Source organism: Nematostella vectensis, chromosome 1 (genome assembly GCF_932526225.1).
Source record: "Nematostella vectensis chromosome 1, jaNemVect1.1, whole genome shotgun sequence".
NCBI classification, from domain to species: Eukaryota; Metazoa; Cnidaria; class Anthozoa; order Actiniaria; family Edwardsiidae; genus Nematostella; species Nematostella vectensis.
The window spans coordinates 10121910-10145256 of record NC_064034.1 but is presented as its reverse complement, the minus strand read 5'-3'; the positions used below and the strand labels follow the sequence as shown (position 1 = coordinate 10145256).

Below are 23347 nucleotides of genomic sequence, written 5' to 3'. Positions count from 1 at the left end.
AAATTCCAACTTCTGGACTGTTCCCCACTGCCAAAACGGGAACTGCTATCGCCGTTCGCTTGAATCAGCGGTTTTCTGGTTTGACTATACAATTGGCCACTAAGAAATCACATGAATTTTGAGTGTGAAACTTACGCTAAAATGAAGAAAGAAATAGTCCAGTTTCAAATTCGAAAATGACCGCTAGACAGATTAATTGAGGACGCATTTTACAGTGTTAGCCATGGCGTGAAGTTAATTATTAACAAATCATACAATGATTGTACTTGTGAATACTTCGTTTTCTTTGTGAAAATTTATGAATAATTGTCTTCGCTTCGAATCGTTGAATAAGTCTCTTTTTCTTTTTTGTCATTTTGCCGCCAAAAACCAGAGATCAGGTTTGCCACCCAAAAAGTCACGTGATTTCTTATTGCAAGTGGCTTGTTGACAGTAGTGAGCAAAAAATGGCGGCAAAATTATAATTGTAAGGTTGTGTTAGCTTACATTTTGTTTATATTTTGCCTATAGGTTCCTTGCATAATATAAAACAAAATAAGCTTTACTATTTTTTGGTAGATGATCGGTTCCAGAGATATGATTGAGCAAAGTTGCCATAGATCATGTAAAAAGGAGCAAATTTCGCCCAAATTGGGCAATTTCAGACAAATCAAGAGTCTTACAATTTTCAAAATCTCAAGAACGGGTAACCTACCAAAAAATACTAATGCTTATTTTGTTTTATATTACACAAGGAACATCTAAGCACGAACTTACAATTTGAGCTTTGCCATTTTTTGCCCCTGTCGACAGTAGTTCGCTAGGAGCCATGACCGTTATAAAGAGGTTTGACTGTAGAGCAGTTCCGTACTTGTATCTCGAGTGTCCGTTAAAAATAGGTTTCGCTGTACAACAGACATTAGCTCGGTTTGTCGCAGTCTATACAGTTTGTTAAGTGAGTCGTGTTTGTTAAGTGAGCGAGTGGGTATAAAAAGTTTAAGCCTATGTCGTAAATTGTTGCTTCACAATGACCAGGGGGGTTGGAGGACTGGATGCAATTCATGGTTCGATGTTCGATTCGTTTGAATCGATCCGGAATTTTACTTCTTGTGTACTTATACACCTATTTCAATTAAGGTTGACTTTAAGAAAATGGAAAATGATGAATGCCAAACACCACTGGTTAGGGAAAACAAGTATCTGTTAATAAAATTCAGTGAGACTAATGCTACCCTGGTTCCAGGGCCTCGAACGTTTTATTTATTGGTTACTAACTAGAGAGTCGTTCGAGGCTCTGGAACCAGGGTAGGTTAATGCTGCATTCACACCAAAACCATGTTTAGTTAAACAAGGTTTTTCTTTGCCTGATAACTCTCCAAGTTTCTCATTGTGATGAATTCTTACCAGCTAAATGATCACTTAGTAACATGTACAGCACAGTCTATTCAGTTTTGTTCTTGGTTCTGTCCACTCTTTGGAAATTGAGTTTTAAACCAGTTTAATTGAGCCACCTTTAAACTAGTTTAAGTGCTGGTGTGAATGCGGTATTAGTTAAGTTTGCAGAGAGGCCCTTGTAATGAATGAACGAATTTTTAATAAAAGAAAACATTATTATTGGCCAAACGTTCTTCCATTTTACATTCTCTTATAGTCAAACTTTATTGAAATAGGTGTATTGTAATTGGTTCTTAAACGATATTTATTTCAGAAATCAGTAATTGCGTCCCCCGCCTCCCTGCACTGAAATAATTGTGTAAATTAACAATAAAAGCAGTCCAAGATTGTACATAAGCAAATTTTAACCTGTTTTTTTTTTACGTGCGACATTTCGGCCTACTTAATATAAGAAAGTACAGTTAAAATGAACACTGAAAAAGGTCTGTTATCATATGAAAAACTGTTTCAGGATATATGGTTGGCGAAAGTGCACATTTATTGTTAATTCATTTTCAAATGAGTATGTAAATAGAATCCTGGTACTTTTGTAAGTTGAAATAAAGAAAATAAACGTCTGAGTCAAACGTGTGACTTGTTCTGTACGGTATTCCGTCTTCAGAGTGTGCGCTCATTCCGTCTTCAGAGTGTGCACTTATTCCATTTTCAGAGTTTGCGCTTTTTACGTCTTCAAGTATGCACCTATTCCGTCTTCAGAGTGCGCTTATTCCGTCCTCAGAGTGTATGGTTATTCCCTTCTCAGAGTTTGCGCTTTTTCCGTCTTCAGAGTGTACACTTATTCCATCCTTAGAGTGTGCGCTTATTCCGTCCTCAGAGTGTGCGCTTACTCCGTCTTCAGAGTGTGCGCTTCTTCCGTCTTTAGAGTGTGCGCTTATTCCATCTTCAGAGTGTGCGCTTATTCTGTCTTTAGAGTGTGCGTTAATTCCGTCTTCAGAGTGTGCGCTTATTCCGGCGCTTATTCCGTTCTCAGAGTATGCGCTTGTTCCGTCTTCAGAGTGTGCGCTTATTCTGTCTTCAGAGTGTGCGTTTATTTCGTCTTCAGAGTGTGTGCTTATTCCGTCTCAGAGTGCGCGCTTATTCCGTCTTTAGAGTGTGCGCTTATTCCGTCTTCAGAGTGTGCGTTTATTCCGTCTTCAGAGTGTGCGTTTATTCCGTCCTCAGAGTACGCGCTTATTCCGTGCTCAGAGTGTGCGCTTATTCCGTGCTCAGAGTGTGCGCTTATTCCGTCCTCAGAAAGTGCGCTTATTCTATCGTCAGAGTGTGCGCTTATTCCATCTTCAGAGTGTGCGCTTTTTCCGTCCTTAGAATGGGCGCTTATTCTATCGTCAGAGTGTGCGCTTATACCGTCTTCAGGGTGTGCGCTTATTCTATCGTCAGAGTGTGCGCTTATTCCGTCTTCAGAGTGTGCGCTTATTCTATCGTCAGAGTGTGCGCTTATTCCATCTTCAGAGTGTGCGCTTTTTCCGTCCTTAGAAAGTGCGCTTATTCTATCGTCAGAGTGTGCGCTTATACCGTCTTCAGGGTGTGCGCTTATTCTATCGTCAGAGTGTGCGCTTATTCCGTCTTCAGAGTGTGCGCTTATTCTATCGTCAGAGTGTGCGCTTATTCCGTCTTCAGAGTGTGCGCTTATTTCGTTTTCAGAGTGTGCGCTTTTTCCGTCTTCAGAGTGTGCGCTTATTTTGTCCTCAGAGCGTAGACTAACTGCATGGCACGAAAGGCCTTAACATCTTCATCTCCCCACCCCTGCCTTTTCCTCACCCACACGCACCCCTCTCCTGTTAGTAGTAGCCTGCGGACACGCTTACAGTCGCGAGATCAATGTCTGTACGGACGGTCATTATGTATAATGTGTAATTGTCGGAAAACAATGCAAAATGAGTGTACAGTATCTTTAAACCACAACAGGAAATTTGTAAAAAAAAAAAGATTATTCTTGTTGTTACTCGACTGTTCGATGTTACAATCTTACACTTTCCGGCATCTTAGTGGTATAGAATATGGCGGTTCCCCTTGCAAAAAAACAAAAACAAAAAAAACAAGATCTCTTACACACAAGAGGTGTTTTATCCATCAAAGACAAAAGAAGTAGAGTCTTGATTTCAACGGAGAATCATAACGGCTTGATGTAGTTATGCCGTAATTCAAGTCGACTGCAAAAGACACTGATAGCACTTAGGGTGGCCATTAAGATGCCTGCAAATCAATAATGGCACACGACAATAAAAGCTCCTTTCCATTAAGGGATTGAAAGCCTATCTCATGCGCTTAAGCTGGCAGGAAACCTCACTCGAGGCTAGAAAAACAAAGACAGCGAAACAAGGGCACTGAAATTCAAACGGCAGCAAATGACAGACACTTGGGGCTCTCTCTTAATTCAAGTAGAAACCCATTCATCTAAGTATACGAGCTGTAGCCCAGACAGCTTTATCAGGCCGACACTAGTAGACGTCTCCACTTAACGGTGGTTCAAACTATGTATTAATAGCTATTAACTCTTTCTTTTGCACTGGATTCTGAAGTATTTTCCTCACCACCTTAGGTAGTTCTCTTGAATATTGTGATAAACGACGGAAATATATGTATGATATGCGTTTCTACAGTGACAGATAGCAGCTATAAACATCATTTTTATTTTTAGACACGGGAAAAGATGGGGTTCACAGAAGGTTTTAAAATGTCGACCAACCCCTCTTCTGCTTTTTTTTTTTTTACAATTGAACTTTCAATAAAAATAACCATTCACAATTGAAGGCAGATCCTTGGGTAACAATATTTCTATGAAAAAAATATTTCTTGCTCGCTTGAATTAGCCGATAGAAATTGATGCTTTGTGCGTCTCGGTATTGAGCGGGAGAGTACAATGGCGGCGTGATTGGCCTTCTTTAAAAAGCCTTCCAGGGAGTGAACGTATTGGACATGGATGCTTTTAAGGATTGAGCAAGGCTTACGTTCTCGAAGGAAACCATATCAAAGTTTTTAATTATTTTTTTTTACAAAAACGGATTTCAGTCGTATGGATTGAAAATCCGTGCACTGTCATTTTCTAAAAAAAAATCTATATGCTCCTATTTTTTTTATGAATTATTGATGTTCCAAGCCGCAAGATGAGAAGGAAATTCGAGGAACAACGCGACTTTACCTTTGTAGAGATCACAGAGAGATGGACAAAACTCAACACAGTGCCATTCTCAAAGGAAATTCTTAAAGCACCCCGCGAAACGAAGCACGCCCGTATTATTATTTTAAAATTGTTATCCGACACAGGGAGCCAGGAACAGAAATATGTCATTTTAAACCCAGAGTAATATTTTCAATAATTTTAATCTTAAAAAAATATCATACTAATAGCATAACATATTAGAATATTCTGTAAGCCCAGAATATTTCAAACCATTTCATATAATGTTTTAAAGCAAATCTTATAACAGTTATGGAACATTTTGAAAAATTCTGTTTATTCCGAGTGATTTAACAGTGTAAATGGATAAATGGCTTTGGTCACCGCGTTTGTACATATATCTCAAAATCACACCGGAATCTTAAGAGGATTATTGATCGTCTTACAGGTGGAAAAAACCGCCATGGAAATCGTAAACCATTCGAGGCGACGTGATCTTGGGATATCTATGCACTGTGTGGTGTGTAAACAATACTAAATCCGAACATTCGTTAGCATCTTCATCTCCACTGGAAAATTTTCTTATACCCGAATCACGGTAAAGACAACAACAAAAAAATCATAACAGGAAATACGGCGTTCCATTTGGATATAATGAGTAAACAACTTAGGGGGCGGTACCTTAAGAATATGCCATTTGAAAACTGCTTTAAAAGCGAAAGGAATTAGATGAGCTGTACAAAATGGTTTATACTAAGAGACTGGCTTGATTTGAGTGATGCTAATTAGCGCTAAGCCAAAGAAATCTCTTAGGAGTTTATGTGTTAAAAGAAATTTCCCAAAACCTTTTAGTGAGGTCGGTAGTATAATTGGTATGCATAGAAGAAGAGTCTACGCTTGTTGTCGCCGCGTTTAGTTTCTTGGCACCAAGAGGTGAATGACATCATTGACAGTTTCGTAGAAAAGCCTCATATGCAAAAGGACAAACCGGATAAACCCTTGCTGGAATCAAACGTACGATAAGAGAGAACAAACAGAAGGGATATTAGTAAAATGAAGAAAATAACATGTTCTATTTCCGTTTGGTCTTGCAGATTGTCTTGCATTTTTTTAATGACGTTATTGATTAGAGAAAGAGTCATTAGGGAAGTATTAACCCAAATCATACTAAATTTTTCTACCACACGGAATATTGCACACAAAAAGACCTTTAAAAAACAAACTTTGTTCTTAGCCGCAAGCATTCTTTCCAGATTCATTCTAGGTTAGTTTTTTATAGAAATATGAAATAATAAACCCGTTCACAAAGCATTTAATTCGAGCCACGGGCTCCGTTAAATAGAGGTCAAATTTCTATTGTTTACGTGGGTAAAAGTGAAATTTGAATTATTCACCCTCAGGGTCGAAAGAAAATTACGCCCAATCACGTCCTCAAATAAGTTAGCGCAAAGCATAACTAGATGTGGAGCTTTTAACCGGGCTATTGTATCTTAATTTGTCACTATAATTGAACAGACTGTCAAATTTAAAAGAGACCTTGGTTTGCGTCTTTACAAGCTCGCAGGCCTGGGTGATGAAAAAGAGCGTGTAACAGGCCTGGTTCGTTGAGAAATTCCCGCGCGATTTTCTATACGGAGATCTAATCTATTTCGAGTGTGGAATACAGCCCACAACACGGTATTTGGACCATACGCACTTTACACAAGCTCACAATAATTTTGCGTGAAATGAGGGGTATCACTATTTTGCGGACAGAATCGTATCATAGAACGCGATATAGCAAAGCTTTGGCTGCGTCTCGCACATGACCAAACAATTAAATGGTTAAATGCAATTTGAATGACTAACCACTTTTTTTACTTAGTGAAGCTGTCTGATTTCGGATCGAGGTCTATGATTTTTCTTTGTGTGTTTTGAGAACTTAGTTTGCGTGACATAATATAAAAACAAAGTATCACAACGTCTATAAGTAACTTGAACGCTGAATTTTTAATGCTCTCGAATAAGCATTTCTGTCCTTCTAATACGAGTAGACCCAAGGTTTTTATCCTAGATGGTAGGACAGAGTGAATAAGTCAATACAGGAGCCAGAGAGCTGGTAATAAAAAAAACAATTTCGCGGGCTTTCCTGTTTCCTCCCAGCAACAGAACAGGCAATGGATTTGCATAATGTATCCTTTTAAAAGGAAGGGGATTTGCATCTAGGCGACAAACGAGCGCCACTTTGAAGACCATCCAAAGCTATTACAAAATATCTCAAAATCACTTACACCAACCAGCGGATGAAACAACAATTTTACAACCAAATCCAAAAGCACTAGAATGTTCTATAAATTATAAGGTTCATTTCATACTTTGATGTGGATATTGCGGTTCGATGTTACGCTCCAGTGATGGAGTTCTAGTCTCTTTCTCCAAGCCTTGCCAGCATTGTAGACTCTAGCAAACATATTCTTGGTCAGGTGCTCTGATTGGACGCCTTGCTGTTGTCATTTTCCCAATACCATGTCTATATTTCTTCACCAAGAAGACGTTTGACGTTGCCAATAACGCGGAACATCTCAACACAAAGACAAGTCTTGCACGCTAAATTCAACCATAAACCTGTGATTGTACAGTCGCACTGGGCTAAATTAACTACAACGTTAGATAATAACGCGGATATCTCGTAATTGGGGCTGCTCTAAACAGTAACACCAATGTGGGTATGCAAATGAGATGCTATTGTGTTGCGGCTTTGACGAACAGGTGGACCCTGGAGAGTGCAATGAATCGAACAGAGCTTGTAAATGAATCTTACTCCGAGGGGCAGAGCGTACCTGGCTCCGGATAATCCAGGCGGGTAGGTTGGTGAGCCTCGCTCAGAATCACCGGAACATTGAGTTCGCGAAAACTGTTACAATGAACATAAACTTTGAGGGACTAGTTACTGGTAAGACTGAATCTAACACTTCGGGAGGTTCGGTTCGTGGCTCAGGGAAGGATAGGGTGATACTAAACGTCGGAGGATATCGACATGAGACGTATTTGAGCACACTAAGGGTTGTTCCCGACTCAAGGCTAGCGTGGATAGGCGAGAATGCGTCCAAACAGGCGGATTACGATCCGGAGACCAATGAAATCTTTTTTGACCGCCATCCTGGAGTGTTCGCGAATGTTTTGAACTACTACCGCACGGGTAAGCTGCACTGCCCTGGGGATGTGTGCGGGCCGCTGTTTGAGGAAGAACTCGCGTTTTGGGGCATAGAGGAGTTGCAAATGGAGCCATGCTGCTGGAGTAACTATACTCAACACAGAGACGCACAGGCCACGCTCAAGGCCTTCGAGGGTTTGCAGAAGGACACGGAGGACTCAGAGTATGAAGCGGGGGAAAGATTGGCAAGGAGACAAAAAACAAAAATGCAGCAATTCTGGGCACTTCTGGAGCAACCTTACTCATCCAAATACGCACAGGTAACGGAATTCTATAAGATTTAAAATAGAGATCTCTTTTAAAATATTAAGACAACGTTTAGCAGGTAACGGTGGCGTATGTACTATTTTGATGTACAGAAACTGGAACCAAATGGGCATTTTTGATTTGTTTGGATAAATTGAAAAGGCCATACAGTCTCGCATTCAAGGCACCTTCATTAACATCCCATGCACTTTTAATTTCTACTAAAAGCCGTTGGCTGTTGTCATAATTTTTGGGCTCAGACAATACGGGGGAAAGCGGATCAGCGTAGTATTATAATACAAGACGCTAGTTAGACAAAAATAAAAAAATAAATTATATGTAGTGCGCGACTTTATTTTTAAAATTGCTGTTTATTATCCCGGCCCTTCACTACAATCAGTTTGTGAAAGGGCCGTAGCACTAGAAACCTATCATTACCGATGTCTACGTGGCTAAGATTTTTTGGATTTTTCCTGATAGGGCTTCTTAACAGAACATGTCTTCTGCTAATATCTTCTGCTAATAAAGAGATTCAAAAGCTGCTGACTTTCACCTCAGCTTAGATTAAAACGAGCGATGAAAAGATGCGAGAGCTACCGACATTGAGGCTAGGACTGATGACTTCAACCGCAAACAACAAATTGAGTTTATCTGAATCTATGGTTAAGGATACAGACGTAAGCGAAGAGCTTTAATATTGTCTATACCCACTTGCCTTTGAAAACAACGTTACGTCGCGTGTTATTACCATTGCAAACTATTTATTAAAACACCATCCGTGAACGAGGAACACAATAGTCAATAAAGGACATACTAAACCAATACAATGGCTATACTGATTTTAGGAAATCAAAAAATATCAAGACATTCGAGCTGACTTGTTTTTGATATTAGGAAAAAGTCATTTTTTATTCAAATAAAAAAAGGACAAGCGTGGTGTCAAATAATAAAAAATAAAGCTTATGAGACTCACGTCGCTCGAATAATATGATAGATGCCCATGACAAAAAAGAAAGATAAATTACAATTTGAGAGCAATATATTTCTTCTTTAATACGCCATTCTTAAAAAGTAGTAAACATTGGCTATGTTTATGTAGCTAAAAGCGCGGGGGAATATTATGTTCTAGATTAAACTCTGACTGAATCTCTCATTCATTGCTTTCATTCATTATTTCACCTTAAGCAACGCGTGCACACACATCTTTTAATGTTTTTCCTCTCAGAATCGTGGCCTGTATTTGTTTTACTCATCGAGGAATATACAAACTATCTGTTTTCTTTACAAATCCGGGATTTTCTGCTGGCAAACTGAGCTTTGGACGCCAATTTTGGATTTGTATAATGAGAAAAGTGATAATAATAATCGACATAAGCTGATTTTCTACATAGTACCTCAACAACATGTAGTACTAAATTACTTTTTTGTTTATCTGTCTATTCAAATGAAAGTGTAATTTGAGGTAGATCTTAACAAACCATAACTGCTGGATATTAGACAACTTTTGCTTTAGATATAAACGAGGAACAAGGGTAGCCGGCTGATTTGTTATCTTAAATGTAAAGCATTCTCATTTACACATTTATTCATCGATAACACAGACCACACGATGGACACGTTCAATTGTAATGAATCTAGTTGACAAAATTGGTCAGCAATATTAGTAAATTATATCATGCCACATATACTAAAATACATTTAGATGCTCACAAAATGCTTGAAATTTATGATTTTTTTCAAGGATTTTAAAAGCAGCTTAATTTTCTTTTTAATTATAAAATTCGGCGTTGAGATGTAATAAGAGAATTTCTGATGTAAAGATATTGGTGGTAAAGGTTGTGAGTCATATATACCGTAAAGTGATAAATGTGTAGCGCTACATTATTAATAAGCCAAATAGACCACAAAGGACTCACGAAAAAGACTTGTGCACCGCAACAACGAACGACAACCACGGGGAACAACGGAGCTACATTCTACATTTGGCAGAAAGAAAATCAAAAATTAAAAATTAAATCTAAACGTTGCATGAAACTCTAAACCTAAAAAAAAAAAACTTCTGAGGTTTTTGCTATTTGGCGTTTTTGCTTAATTATAAAAGTGATAAATGAGAACACAGTAGTGTTAAGTTAATAATGATACATTGGTTTTACACGGTGGGAACGGAATTTACACTTCGCAGGGAGGGTTAAAATTACAATATCGCCAAATACCCGAATTTGACAACCAAAATCAAGTTCACAAACAAGTCATCACGTCTTAGATATATCACATCCCATTAAAGAACACGTAAAACATGGGTAAAGTATTAAAATCACTACTTAAGAAATTAAAAATTAAGAATAAAAAATCGTTCCATCAACATGTGTTCAATGTTTGATGCACCAGGAGATTAATAGTGTTTTCGTTTAAGCCAGACACGACAATTTGATGTAAAATATGACATTTTAGCAACTACTTCACACTATAGTCAACAATTTCCAGTTATTATGTTCCGAGATGAAATCAATAAAATGGTTTCATAACAAAGTACATAGCCGCAGATACGAAAATGCATTTCAATATTTGATAACAATGAATGGTCGTTTGGCTTAGCTTGTGCGCGATAAAAATCCGCGGTAATATGCATCGTTCCCAGTAAGTCGTGACATCTGGACGATATGACTCAACACTTTCAAACTATTTTAATAGCACTTGAAAAAGATTCAAAGTTATGGACAAAGTTATGGAGCTAGACACAGACAAACCCAGTAGACTTGAAATCAAGCCTTCAACATTATTTATTCAATAGAGTCAGATAGAAAAATTCAGCCCTAACAGCCAAGTAATGCTCACTAAGACAACAGGTAAATATCTCAGATATTCACCCACCATCCAAAGGGCGTTTATTTTCTGTCTTATATTGCCCCGAGGGCTAGTGTTCTTGTCAAGCTGGTTTGGAATGCTGGTTTCTAATGAAAGTGCAGCGAAACTGAAAGAGTTGAATAAAGACATTTAATATTAAGCCTTGGCAGCTATCAAGCCAACTATCCACGCTCCACAACAAAATAGAAGTAAAAAAAAACTTTTCTATGCTTGTCTTATGCCAATATTCTATAATAACATAACAAAGATAAAGTATTTTAGTTTGGCGTCAAAACAAAATTAAATGGCCTCTAACAGATATATTCCTATTATTCACATTCATAACGGGAGGAAAATAAAGGTTAAAGGAATTTCTAGTGCTATCTTAATAATAATAGTCATAATGAACACTCAAATGAACGCTTGTTTTGTCTTTGCTGATTTTGACTTGATGGGTGTTCCAGATAAAATCCTGTGTTTTGTCACGGTTCCGCGGGGTGCTGATTTCGTATTTCTTTTCGGCAAATTTTTAATCAGCGTGCGATAGCGTGCTTTGCGCGCTGTCCAACTGGGCAACCTGCTTGGCAACAGTATGTAGTGAGAGGCGACAGACAACACGCACAGAAATGTCAATCACAGTCTGGTAAAGCATAATTTAAACACTAATAAGGCATGATTTGAGGCGGATACATGAATGAAAAAATAACCAACCAATCAATTTATTAACCAATCAAATATATCACAATTAGGGTTATCTTTAGTATTGAGCAATACTAAGAAAAAAAACAATAATACACAATATTTGGGCACACACGTTTGCCCGCTTTGTCAAGACGACGAAAAGCGGCGAAAAGCATCGTATCCCCCACCACACCCTCAGACCTCCCGTATTTTACCGCCGTAATGCCTTAACCAAGTACTACAAACTTACTTATTTCGGGTTTAACCGCAAACCTAGTAAGCCAATATATCCCTATAAATTTGTAAGAATGTTATTCTCAGAGTGCTTTCGTGGTGGGTAATAATGACAGAAATTATTTTTGAAAATGCTAGTAAACATTTCTAAAATAACAAGAACCAATTAAATTAAAACTAAAATACAGACAGAAAAAAGCTCTGATGAAACATGCCTGGTAGAAAATTGAGATATTGGTAAAGGATATCGACAGAAATAAGAAAAATATTTTTCTTAAAGATGTCTGATATGAAATCGCCACTGCTTGAATTGCTCCTAAATTAGCAAGTTAAATTCAACAATAACTATCAACTTTATTAGTTCAAATAAGCATTATTCGAGGGCGGCTAGACGGCAATGAGAAAACCCTAATAGTACTAGCAGAGCTTTGTTCATGTTAGCTTCAAACAGTTCACTAAGTCATGTTCCCCTTTTTATTTCTCGTGTTTGTGTAACAGGGGAAATCGGGGACTATTTCCAAAGGTTTCCGAGCGGAGAAAGACTACTTTAACACACAATTTCGACGAGATTTTGCGCTGTGTAATTATCAACACGCTCGATCGCCATTACATAACTGAACATGTCCTGACAAAGGTGCCTGACTCCGGTCCAGGCCGGCGCGAGCGCGCTACATGAACGCCTAGGACTTTTCCTAACAAGTGACCGGAAATCGCGCTCTGACACGGTCCCCCCTAGTGGGAAACGGCGTCCCGACGTTTAACAGAATAAACGTTAATAATAAACAATGTCTTATACGATCTCAATGTCTACTAATAATGGCTTAAATGCCAGTTCCTCGAAACCTTTTGGTTCCGACAGTCTATAAGATAAATAATCGCTGTCAGTTTTCTTGACCAAACTGGATCCTCTACCAGACGCTGCGGCTTCTTGGAAACACGCCCTGATCTGGTTCTCTGCTCTGGTTCCGACTGCACATCAGAGACATCCGATGAGGCAAGGCTTGGAGGCCTTGCCGCGTGGTTCTCCACTACCGGTGGAGCTGTGTCTTCCATTTCGTCAGCTACCTGTGGGTCTTGCTCCTCAACCTCGGCTTGAAACAGCAGCTCTGGGGGTCCCGCAGTGGGAACCCCAAACAGGTCGAGGCCATCGCTGTCTTCAGCTGAGCTGGAATCGTCCTGGGCCTCTTGTCTTATTGGTCTTGGGGGCACTTGAGGTAGTATTCTCCTACGTCTCTTGCCCTCCGGTGGCCGTCTGGGTCGGCTATTGTGATCTGGTGGCAAACCAACTGGTTGGTACGTCCTTTCAACTGGTAACAGCAAGTTCCGATGTAGAGTTCGGGCTCTACCACCCTGTTCTGGTCGCACAGTGTAGACTGGTAAGTCGGCATGGCGCGCTTTGACTATGTGAACAGTCTCTTCCCAGCGGTCACTCAGCTTATGTTTCCCTCGGATACTCAAATTGCGAACCAAGACCCGATCTCCTGGTTGGAGGGCTACATCACGAGCGCGAACATCATATCTCTTTTTGTTTCGATCAGCCGCTGCATCTTTCTCCTTAGAAGCCAACTTGTAAGCATAGTCAAGCCTTGCACGCAAACTCTCAACGTAGGAAGACAAGGATTTCGTGGGTGCGATTTCCGATGCAACCCCCAATGTTACATCAATTGGTAGCTTCGGATGTCGGCCAAACATTAGAAAGTATGGTGAGTACTTTGTGGTCTGATGCCGTGTGCAATTATACGCATGCGCCATTGATGACACGTACTCCGGCCAACTCGACTTCTTATCTTCATCTAATGTTCCTAACATATTCAACAGGGTTCTATTAAAGCGCTCCGTCTGGGCGTTTCCCTGAGGATGATACGGGGTTGTTCTCGACTTGGTAATTCCTGCCAAAAGACATAAGTCGCGGATAACATTGGACTCAAAATCGCGACCCTGATCCGAGTGTAGACGCCTTGGAAACCCGTAATTAATGAGTATTTTCTCCCATAGAATCTTCGCTACAGTACCCGCCTTCTGATTACGAGTTGGGAATGCCCATGCAAACTTCGTAAACGAATCCGTAACGACCAGGATGTTTGACATACCCCCTCTCCCCTCCTCAAGAGAAAGGAAGTCCATCGCCAAGAGATCCATCGGCTCATTTGCTTGTAGCGAGAGCATGGGTGCTGGCGGTGGGTCCAGTGCTTTCCGAGCAATACAACGTTGACAATTTGATACATGCGCTTCGACATCTCTGGCCATGAAGGGCCAGTAAAACCGAGACTGAATCAGATCTTGAGTACGGTCTCGACCCAAATGTCCAACATCGTCATGCAAACCCTTAAGCACTTGGGCGTGAAACTTTGAGGGCAAAACCAGTTGTAAGGATGTTTCCCCATCAACCTCTCGGCGGCGTTTCAAGGTTCCATCAATCACTACCAAGCGTTCGAATTCCTTTACTAATCTCGCTGCATTTGAGTTCAGCTTTCTTAGTTCGCGTCTTGTCGGGGGTAAACCACTAGTAACAAAAGGTAGCACTTTACTGATCACAGGGTCTGCTTGCTGTAATCTCGGCCAGTCGTTCTCTGAAATAAATGGAGTAGAAGATGGGACAAAACGTTGATGTTCCTGGAAATCTACTGCAACAGCTTCTGGTCTGGCACCAACTTGCTCGGCAACCGGGATCCATTCAGGAGTGTCGTCAGTGTCTACAACTAGTGATTGGACTATAGCTTGAAATACTTCTTTGGGGCAGGTGCTCGCTTCTTCCGATGTCTGAAGGCGTTCAAGAAATGGCTTTAAGTAGTCTTCCTTATCCTCGGGGGTGGGTTCAGACCCCTCTCGTGGTATTCTTGACAGGCCGTCCGCATCACCATTTGACTTTCCTTGGCGATATGTTATGGTGATATCAAAGGGGGCTAGAGCTGAAAGCCAGCGGTGATCCGTAGGGGTCAGTTTCGCAGATGATACAAGGTAAGTTAATGGATTACTGTCCGTTAAGACATCACACTTTGCCCCATACAGATAGTCGCGGAACTTTTCTGCCACTGCCCATTTTAAAGCCAAGAACTCCCTTCTATAAGCAGAGTAGTTTCGTTCGGCAGGCGTTAGAGCTCTGCTGCCATACGCAATCACCCGCAACTTGTTATGCTTCTTCTGGTAGAGTGCAGCTCCAAGACCTGATCCACTTGCGTCTATATGCAGAATAAAAGGTAACTCGAAGTCAGGGTAGCCAAGAATAGGAGAACTTGTCAAATGTGAAATCAATGTCTCGAATGCTGACTGGCATTCACTGGTCCAAGTAAACGAGGAAGGTGGCGAGGATTGTTTATGTTTCTTGGCTGGTCCTGTAATGAGTAACTGACGCAAAGGTTCTGCAACTTTTGAGAAGTTCTTGACAAACGACCTATAGTAGCTAGCAAAACCTAAGAAGGTTTGCAGTTCCTTTGTGTTCTTTGGTGGGTTCGACAACCATTCGTGTAACGGAGCTACCTTTTCAGGGTCAGGTTCGATTCCCTCTGCAGACACTACATGACCTAGACATCTAACACGTGTCTGAAAGAGTTTACATTTGGATGGTTTCAATTTTAGACCACACTTCATGAGTCGAGTCAAAACTTCCTCGAGACGTACCATCATTTCATCGAAATTCCTCGCAAAAACAATGACATCATCCATATAGACGACGCATGTATTATAATTGAGATCTCGCAGACAATGTTCCATCAGCCGTTGAAACGTGGCCGGTGCATTTGTGAGTCCAAACGGCATTCGAGTAAACTCGAAAAGTCCGAACGGTGTTGTCATGGCGGTCTTTGGTTGATCTTTCTCGGAAATGCAAACTTGTAGATAGCCACTTTGTAGATCGAGAGTACAAAATAGCTTAGATCCCCTCAAGGACTGAAGGGTATCCACGACTCTGGGAATAGCATAGGAATCTTTGATCGTTTTACTGTTCAGTCTTCGGAAATCCACGCATACTCTTAAGGAGTTGTCTTTTTTGCGGACGAGAACTACTGGGGAAGCGAACGGACTTTTCGACTCTTTTATGACACCTGAGTTAAGCATATCATTAAGCGCATTTTTGAATTCCTCAAGTTGTCCAGGTGGAACACGCCTAGTTGTCTCTTTAAAAGGACCATCATCAGAAAGATTGATCTCATGTTCAATGACGCCGGTGCAGCCCAGATCTTGCGCATCTTTAGCGAAAGCTCCTTGCATGCGATTCAACATGATATTTACTCTCTCCTTTTGGTCAGAGTTCAGTTGGACGCCACTTAAATCAAACAGCCCGTGAAAACTACTTTTATCAATGTCCCCAATACTACCCCTATCAGGTTCGATGATTGGTTCGTGTACAGCAGAAGCTAATGAAATGCACGCTAATTTCGTTCTCCCTTTGATAACAACCGGCTCATCAGATATGTTCGTGACTTCGACTGGGATTTTACATTTCCCACCATTTCCGCGAAGCGAGATAAGACTAGTTGTAACAGTAAGATCTGGATGAAGCTTATTATCTCCGGCAGTCTCTAAGATAGCCAAACTGTCCCCTCCAGGGTAGGACTGGGTTAAACCCCATACCACCGTACGCTGATGGGCACCAATAACAATATCATGACGGAGCGTGGATTTAACTTCTACTTTTCCGTTGCTTTGCTTAGTATTGAAATGTTCCCTTTTGTGGAGCGATGCATAAGCCCTTCTCCATGCAGACGAGATTTGTACCCTTTGAACAAACTGAACTCCATGCTTTTCCTTACATCGTACATGGAATGCCTTTGCAATGTTCGTTCCAATAACTGCGGGCACGCGCTTGTTGTAATCATTGTCTGGTACCACCAACAATAAAGCACATTCCTCCAAATGAACACCTGTCTCTTCTTCCGGAAAGGAAACTTCAACCTCGATATATCCTATGTATGGGACTTGCTCCCCCCCAGCCCCAACGAGTTTGATCAAATTGTCAACAGAGTTCAACGGACAGTTCTTTAAATGTTTCTCATAAAATGATTGGGATATAGATGAAATTTGACTCCCAGTGTCCAAAAGTGCCAGACATGGACTCCCATTAACAAATGTAATACACTCATTTGCATCACCAATCAAAGACTTTAAAACGGTCATCATGTGGGGCTGGTAGTTTACTGCCTTTGGTTGCCCCTCCACAAAGGCACCTTCCTGTTTCCCGAATATGGAATGTTTGTACAATTTCTCTGTATGTGACCGGGTTCCCCACCGTGATAACATGTCGGTAAATATTCACGGGGTACCTGTGGTGACTCTGGCACAGGAGACTGGGGGGAGGACCCACCCAATGTTCTCGTCCTAGGCAAGGCAGAGCCCTGTGGTGAAAACATCTGGCTGGAATGTTGAGAGGGCCAGTACTGGTAAGATTGCTGATACTGATATGGGTGTGGTTGCCCCAAATGATAGCCTTGGGCTCCCTGTGGTTGGGGATAAAAGGTGGCTGGGGGTGGGTTCCATGAATAATTGGGTGGTGTTGTTTGGTAAACCTGGCTTTTCATGCCTGAGGTGACCTTGGGCTGGGACTGTTCAAAGTGGGACCCCTGTGGTTTCATAATATCCCTCACCTCCCTGGTCACTGCGGCAACAATTTCGGGGAGCCATGCGGGAGCCTGATTTTTTGCAGCAGAAGTCTGAGCTTGTTTACAACTGGCGCTTGTATGTGTGGGATGGCTAACTCTGTACTCCCTTTCCCCATAACGGGCAGCCTCAATCAATTCGCTAAATGACTTACATTGATCTTTCTTATGTCTCGCTTTGTCCCTTATTCCGAACAACAGACCCTCCCAAAATATTAAGCTTAGGTGTTTGCTTAGGGCGTCATCGTCCTTTAACAGTTCTGCCCCTTGTTCCTTGGCTTTACGTAATTGGGTATCAAGTCGGGATGCGAAAGCCGATACTTCTTCATGCTCCCCTTGCTTGAACTTATAAGCTTGTGAAATTAGTTCGTCCCCATGCACGGAACCATTATCCCCATAAAATTGGTCTAGGCTGTCTAGAATCGAATCTAGTGTTGCCTCAGGCCCAAAACCCACTATTTTGTTCTTTGCCTCTCCTTGAAGAGATTTCCTTATCTGCTCGGCTATTAATTCATTGGAATATATGGCCTCCTTTCGTGCACTTTCAACTTCGTACCTCCATACTCGGTACGACACCCCTTTATCGGTCTGCACAAAGCCAAAGAACTGTGAGAACTGTGGTTTCGAAAAATATTGCATCGTGGTGGTAGGTGCAACAGTTTTTGGTTCTTCCTTGATTATTATCACCTTTGAGCCCGTTACTTTGGCTTTGCACGAGTGGGCTAGAAATGCCTCAATTTTTACAAACTCCCCTTTCCATAACTCTAAACCACAGTTATACTTAGCTGTATACTTCTCCACCAGGGATTCGATAGTGATTTCTTCGGTCTCTGCCCCAAGGAGACTTACAACTCGATCGCGCTCGATTTTCATCTTTTCTTCTTCGGTAATCTCCATAGTTTAACTCCACGGGCCCCACGTTGGGCGCCAAAATGTAGCAGGGGAAATCGGGGACTATTTCCAAAGGTTTCCGAGCGGAGAAAGACTACTTTAACACACAATTTCGACGAGATTTTGCGCTGTGTAATTATCAACACGCTCGATCGCCATTACATAACTGAACATGTCCTGACAAAGGTGCCCGACTCCGGTCCAGGCCGGCGCGAGCGCGCTACATGAACGCCTAGGACTTTTCCTAACAAGTGACCGGAAATCGCGCTCTGACATTTGATTTCAAATTCTACTTGTAGAGTAACAGAATATGGGATAAAAATCGTGCAAAACACCCGCAAGTGTTCTTGAACCAAAATAACGAATCTAATATAAAAAAATCATATAATTAAACCCCGGCTGTCATCTCCTCCTTCATCGTTAAATCGCAATAAATCGTCACTCTATCAAAATCACTGACTCGTAAACGTGGAAGGTTTCAAACTACATCTATTTTCGTGTTAACATACCAAAACTTTCTTCAAATATGAAAGAAATCTAGCAAAATAAGTTAGAATATGCGAAAACGCGCGAAATAATCTACGTAATCCAAGAATAAACTTGTACTGTCTCGAAAACCAGCCAAAAAGGGCGCGTTCTCTTGCAGCAATATAATAAATAGCTTTTTAATCATGTCTTCATCGTTCCATTGACCAAGAGCCCGGTCTATTATGGTTTATTTAAAGACACTGTAAGACGGTTGCCATTCTCGATAAGATCTGACGAAATAGTTCGTCTCAGTCGCGATGAAGTGGCTTCACGCAGTAAAGTACGTATTTAGATGTTATCTTTCGAAACCATAGCCCTTCCCCCATCTCAACCCCCTAACTCCAGCAGACTGACAATGGGTCTTGACGATAGGTCTTGGGCGATTCGCAACTTCACTCCGACGCGTTTCTGGGTGATGTACGGAAACAGGGGCCGGTTCCTGAAAGGGCGATAAACTTAACATTAGATCAGCGCCTAATCCCAGGTTAAAATGCGCTAATAGTAGGTTAGCTAACCTACGGATAACTCACCGTTCCCGAATGCCAAGTAATCCCCCGATTTACTAACCCTGGATTAAGCGAGTGAAAAACTGGTTTGACGAAATTCACACAGCATACCCAGTAGATCAATAGAGAGCAACTCAAATTTACTTTTGGTGGTTTTATATTCGCAGAGAAGGCCCACAACACCTCTACATCGCCTGTAATTACCTCCAATTAATTGCCAAAAATGTCATTTGCAGGATTTGATTTGGTGCGTGACACTAGCGAGACAGATTCATTTCAAGTTTAAATTTCATGTAACTTTCTGTCTGTCCCAGCACAATTTTCGAGTCAGCATCGCAACGAAGGTCGTTTAACAAAGCGAAATGTTAGGACATTTGATCCCTACAATGTTTTTGTGTAACGTCTTTTTGTCGGCAACTTCATTTTATGAAACTTTAGTTCTATTACAGAGTTTGAGAGGCCTGTGTTACGCCAACTAAACCGTAGGTTAGCGAGTTAACCCACTTCGCAAAAAGGGTTAGATTTTACCTCTAGACTAACCCAGAGTTAGCGCTAACCATCGTTTCGGGGACAGAACTAATCCGAGGGTAAAAATGTAATCGTGGGTTAGGGCAAATTTACCCTGGGTACCAAAAATACTGGGTGATGTTGTCGCTGGGGATTAGCGGTACCAGCAATGCTGGCAGGGCTTAGCGGTGCCAGTAGTATTGGCTGATGTTGCTGTTTTCACGGGGATTAGCGGTGCCAGAAGTTGTATTGGCTGTTGTTGACGCTGTTTTCACGGGGATTAGCGGTGCCAGTAGTATTGGCTGATGTTGCTGTCTTCACGGGGCTGATGCTGTTTTCACGGGGCTTAGCGGTGCCAGCATTGCTGGCTGATGTTGACGCTGTTTACACGGGTCTCCTCATTCCATCAATGCACACAAAAATTCAATAAACAAAACCTTTTTCATCTAACCGGTTGCTTCCCATTTCAGATCCTCGCCATGGTCTCCCTGGTAATTATTATTCTCTCCGTCACTACTTTCTGCATCGAATCGATGCCCTTCGCAGACGCTTTCAAAAAAGAGTTCCAAATCCTAGAAATCCTATATTGCGTGTGGTTTACTTTCGAGTTTGTCGCGCGCGCGATCGCGTGTCCAAGCAAAGTGGAATTTATCAAGAACTTCATGACTTGGGTTGATGTATTATCCATCATTCCACTTTACATCAGCTTTGCCAAAGGCGACCAAACGCTAGACTTTCTATTTGTACTCAGACTAGTCAGGATTTTCCGGTTATTCCGGTTTTTTCGGACCATGAGTGGAATGCAAGTGATTGGGCACACGCTACGCGCGAGTGCGCGCGAGTTGTTCCTACTTGTCTTGATACTTCTTATACCGATGGTCATCTTCTCAACACTAGTGTTCTACGCGGAGAAATCGGTAAGTAAATTTCTGAACCAGAGGATAAATGTAGTTCTGGCAGTACAACACAAAGGCTCTCCCGAAAGTATTCATAATCCATTTTGCCTCATTGGTATCAAAATGTGGGACAGATAACAGGGCAAGCGTAATGCCAGGTTAAATTTATTTATTAACCATAAACCAATCTATCATTACTCTTCAGAGTAAGAGCAAAGGCGAGTTCCCCAGCATACCAGACGCGTTTTGGTGGGCAATCATCACCATGACAACAGTCGGATACGGTGACGTCACTCCCAAGACTCCCCACGGCCGATTCATAGGTACCCTGTGCGCATGCATCGGAGTGCTAATCGTGGCACTTCCGGTCTCGGTCATCGGGAGCAATTTTACACTTTTCTATTCTCACGCACAGGCGCAGCTAAAATTACCCAAGAAGAAACACAAGCCGCTGTTACTGGGAGCGGCAGGGGTTCTCGTCTCCGAGACGACACTAAACAACAACGACGAGAATGAATCCCAAAATAATGTAAATGAGAGTATGGATATGTTAGCGCCGTCTTCTCTGCAGCCAAGATTATCGTCAACAGAGTTTAAACACTTACGGAACCCGTCCATCATCCCAAGGGCGCGAGGCTCACGCCGTCAAGGTCAAGGGGCCATCGAGACGGCGAGCATGCCGTTCCCAAGGATGTCGAAGATAGACTCGGAGGCGTCGGACTCGGAGCAGAGTCACGCTAAGACGCGCAGCCAGGCTCTCAGCCCGGACACGAGCGGTAGCATGACTAATATCTCGAATGGGTTGCGGGGTATTAGCGAGGTGATGCTACAGATAACTGCGCCTGTGTCGAGACGCATGGCAATCTCGCCCTGCCCCACCCCCCCTAATAAACGCGGCTCTCGCAAGAAGCGACGACTTAAGAGAACTTTCTCCGGAAACGAGGAGTCCTCGGGGCATGAGCGGGAGAGTTTTTACACGACGGATGCGGATAGCGCTAACGAGGGTAATTTTGCACTTGAGGAATTAAAGGATAAAATGCGAGCACAGACTCAGGGAAGTGATTCGTCCAATACCAATCCACACTCAAGTAAGGAGAATATCACATCTGGTGAAGAAAACATGCGGCACATGCACAGCAGGAACAGCTCTCAAGGGTCCCATACTAGATCCCCAAAGCACGCCCTTGATACACAGGTGTCAATCGAAAAGTCATCATCGCATATCAGTCTTGAAGCGATCACAATTAAGCCTAAGGTGACTGACCAAGGGGGAGATGGTAAGAAGGGGCCTCATCCCGACACCTCCCCTCACCTAAATGAAGAAACGGAAGAGACTTGGGTAAAACAGAATAAGGGAAGGGCTAGGTCACGTGTTAGTAATTGTAGGCGTTCACCTTTGCTAGATGAGGAGCGGCGTGGTGAGAGACCCAGAAGGCGCCTTGTGTTACTCCCTAGCCCGCTGCACACCCCTGAAGGACAGGTCAAAAGACTCTCGTGTAATGGTTCCCATAATGATCTCGAAACACGGAATGCTACTGCACTCAACGAACGAAGGACGAGTTCCGAACGAAATGTTGCATGCGGGCATAATCTATCTCGGGATACCTCCGTGTCAAGGTCGCTAGACCGAATAGGCAGCGGGACGTGCCGACGATTCAACGAAGACACATCGAGCTCAGCGGAGTTCGGCGAGAACTCCCGAAGAGTTCAATTCATCAACAATACAGTGGTATAGCCACAAATTATTTGAAATTTGGATCAGGAAATTAAATAAGCTGCTATTTCTCAGCAACGTAACGATTCCTTAATTAGAATTAGTCGGATTTTACCATCTACGCTTAGCTTAGATTCGAAAAAGAATTCTATAGGAATGCAGTAGTAAAAGTTTTTTGCTTCCTGTCATTGCCATGGTTTGCATATAGAACAAATCAAATTCGAATAATTTTGCAAAAAGAAGAGCATTATTTTTTATTAATTAAAGAGAAATTATAGACAAATAGTAAAAATGTTATTCCCTGAAAGGGCACTTTCTTAAATACAGATATTTGTGTTCCATGCCTTTTTTTTTTTACTTAAATCCAGGAAGGTGTGACATTTAAAAAAGAATTCTGGCCTTTTTCGTAAGCAATGAATAAATTGTTTTTTGTTGCTGTTATTTTGCAGCTAAAAGCCTAAACGCGCGCTAGTTTGCCACACAAACAGTCACGTGATCTCTTAGCGCAAGTCCCCTATTGCTTCCCGAGCCGACGCAAATAGTTTTCTCACACTTCAGCTATTTCGGATGACTAGAATGACAAAAAGGCGACTGACAGAAACGCATTAATGGAGGCATCTAAATACACCCTTTTAGTGAGGAGATGGTTGGGACATTGTTACTGGCTACTATAGTGTCCGCAAATACGCATTGTACATACAAAAAAAAACATTATACTATGTACTTTATATTTGTTTTATAGAAAGTGTAATTAAATCAAATGATTACCAAAACCGAAGTAAAAACTAGAATTCCCCCCACTACCACCCCCTGAAAACTTCCCAAAGAACAGCGCACCCTTAAACCCCATGCGAACCCTTTTTGACAAGCAACTACGGCGTCATTTGTATACCATGTTGGGAACATTTTCTTTGCCTTGTGGTTGGCCAAGCGAGGCAGTTCCAGCTATGTCAAGAAGGTAGGT

The 23347-nt window shown here is 41.8% G+C and overlaps 2 protein-coding genes and 1 long non-coding RNA gene across 3 annotated transcripts in view; 1 reads left to right on the top strand and 2 right to left on the bottom strand.

The window, feature by feature from the left end:
- The window catches only part of LOC5520285 (armadillo-like helical domain containing protein 1), a 65866-nt gene extending 58822 nt beyond the window's left edge, over positions 1-7044 (bottom strand). Inside the window, exon 1 of the mRNA XM_048731358.1 lies at positions 6907-7044. The gene's annotated coding sequence lies outside the window, so the exon portion shown is untranslated. The remainder of the gene's footprint in view (positions 1-6906) is intronic.
- A 409-nt stretch (positions 7045-7453) lies between these two features.
- On the top strand, positions 7454-23156 carry LOC5520298 (potassium voltage-gated channel subfamily C member 2). The gene is made up of 3 exons (XM_032365463.2): positions 7454-8005; positions 20244-20690; positions 20875-23156. The coding sequence occupies exons 1-3, from the start codon at positions 7454-7456 to the stop codon at positions 22402-22404; spliced, it is 2529 nt and encodes an 842-aa protein (XP_032221354.1). The 3' UTR covers positions 22405-23156.
- LOC116603768 lies at positions 18512-20117 on the bottom strand. Its single transcript, XR_007312545.1, has 2 exons — positions 19291-20117; positions 18512-19199 (listed from the first exon to the last, which is right to left on the bottom strand). It is a non-coding gene; the product is annotated as an uncharacterized LOC116603768 (long non-coding RNA).
- Positions 23157-23347: the final 191 nt, after the last annotated feature.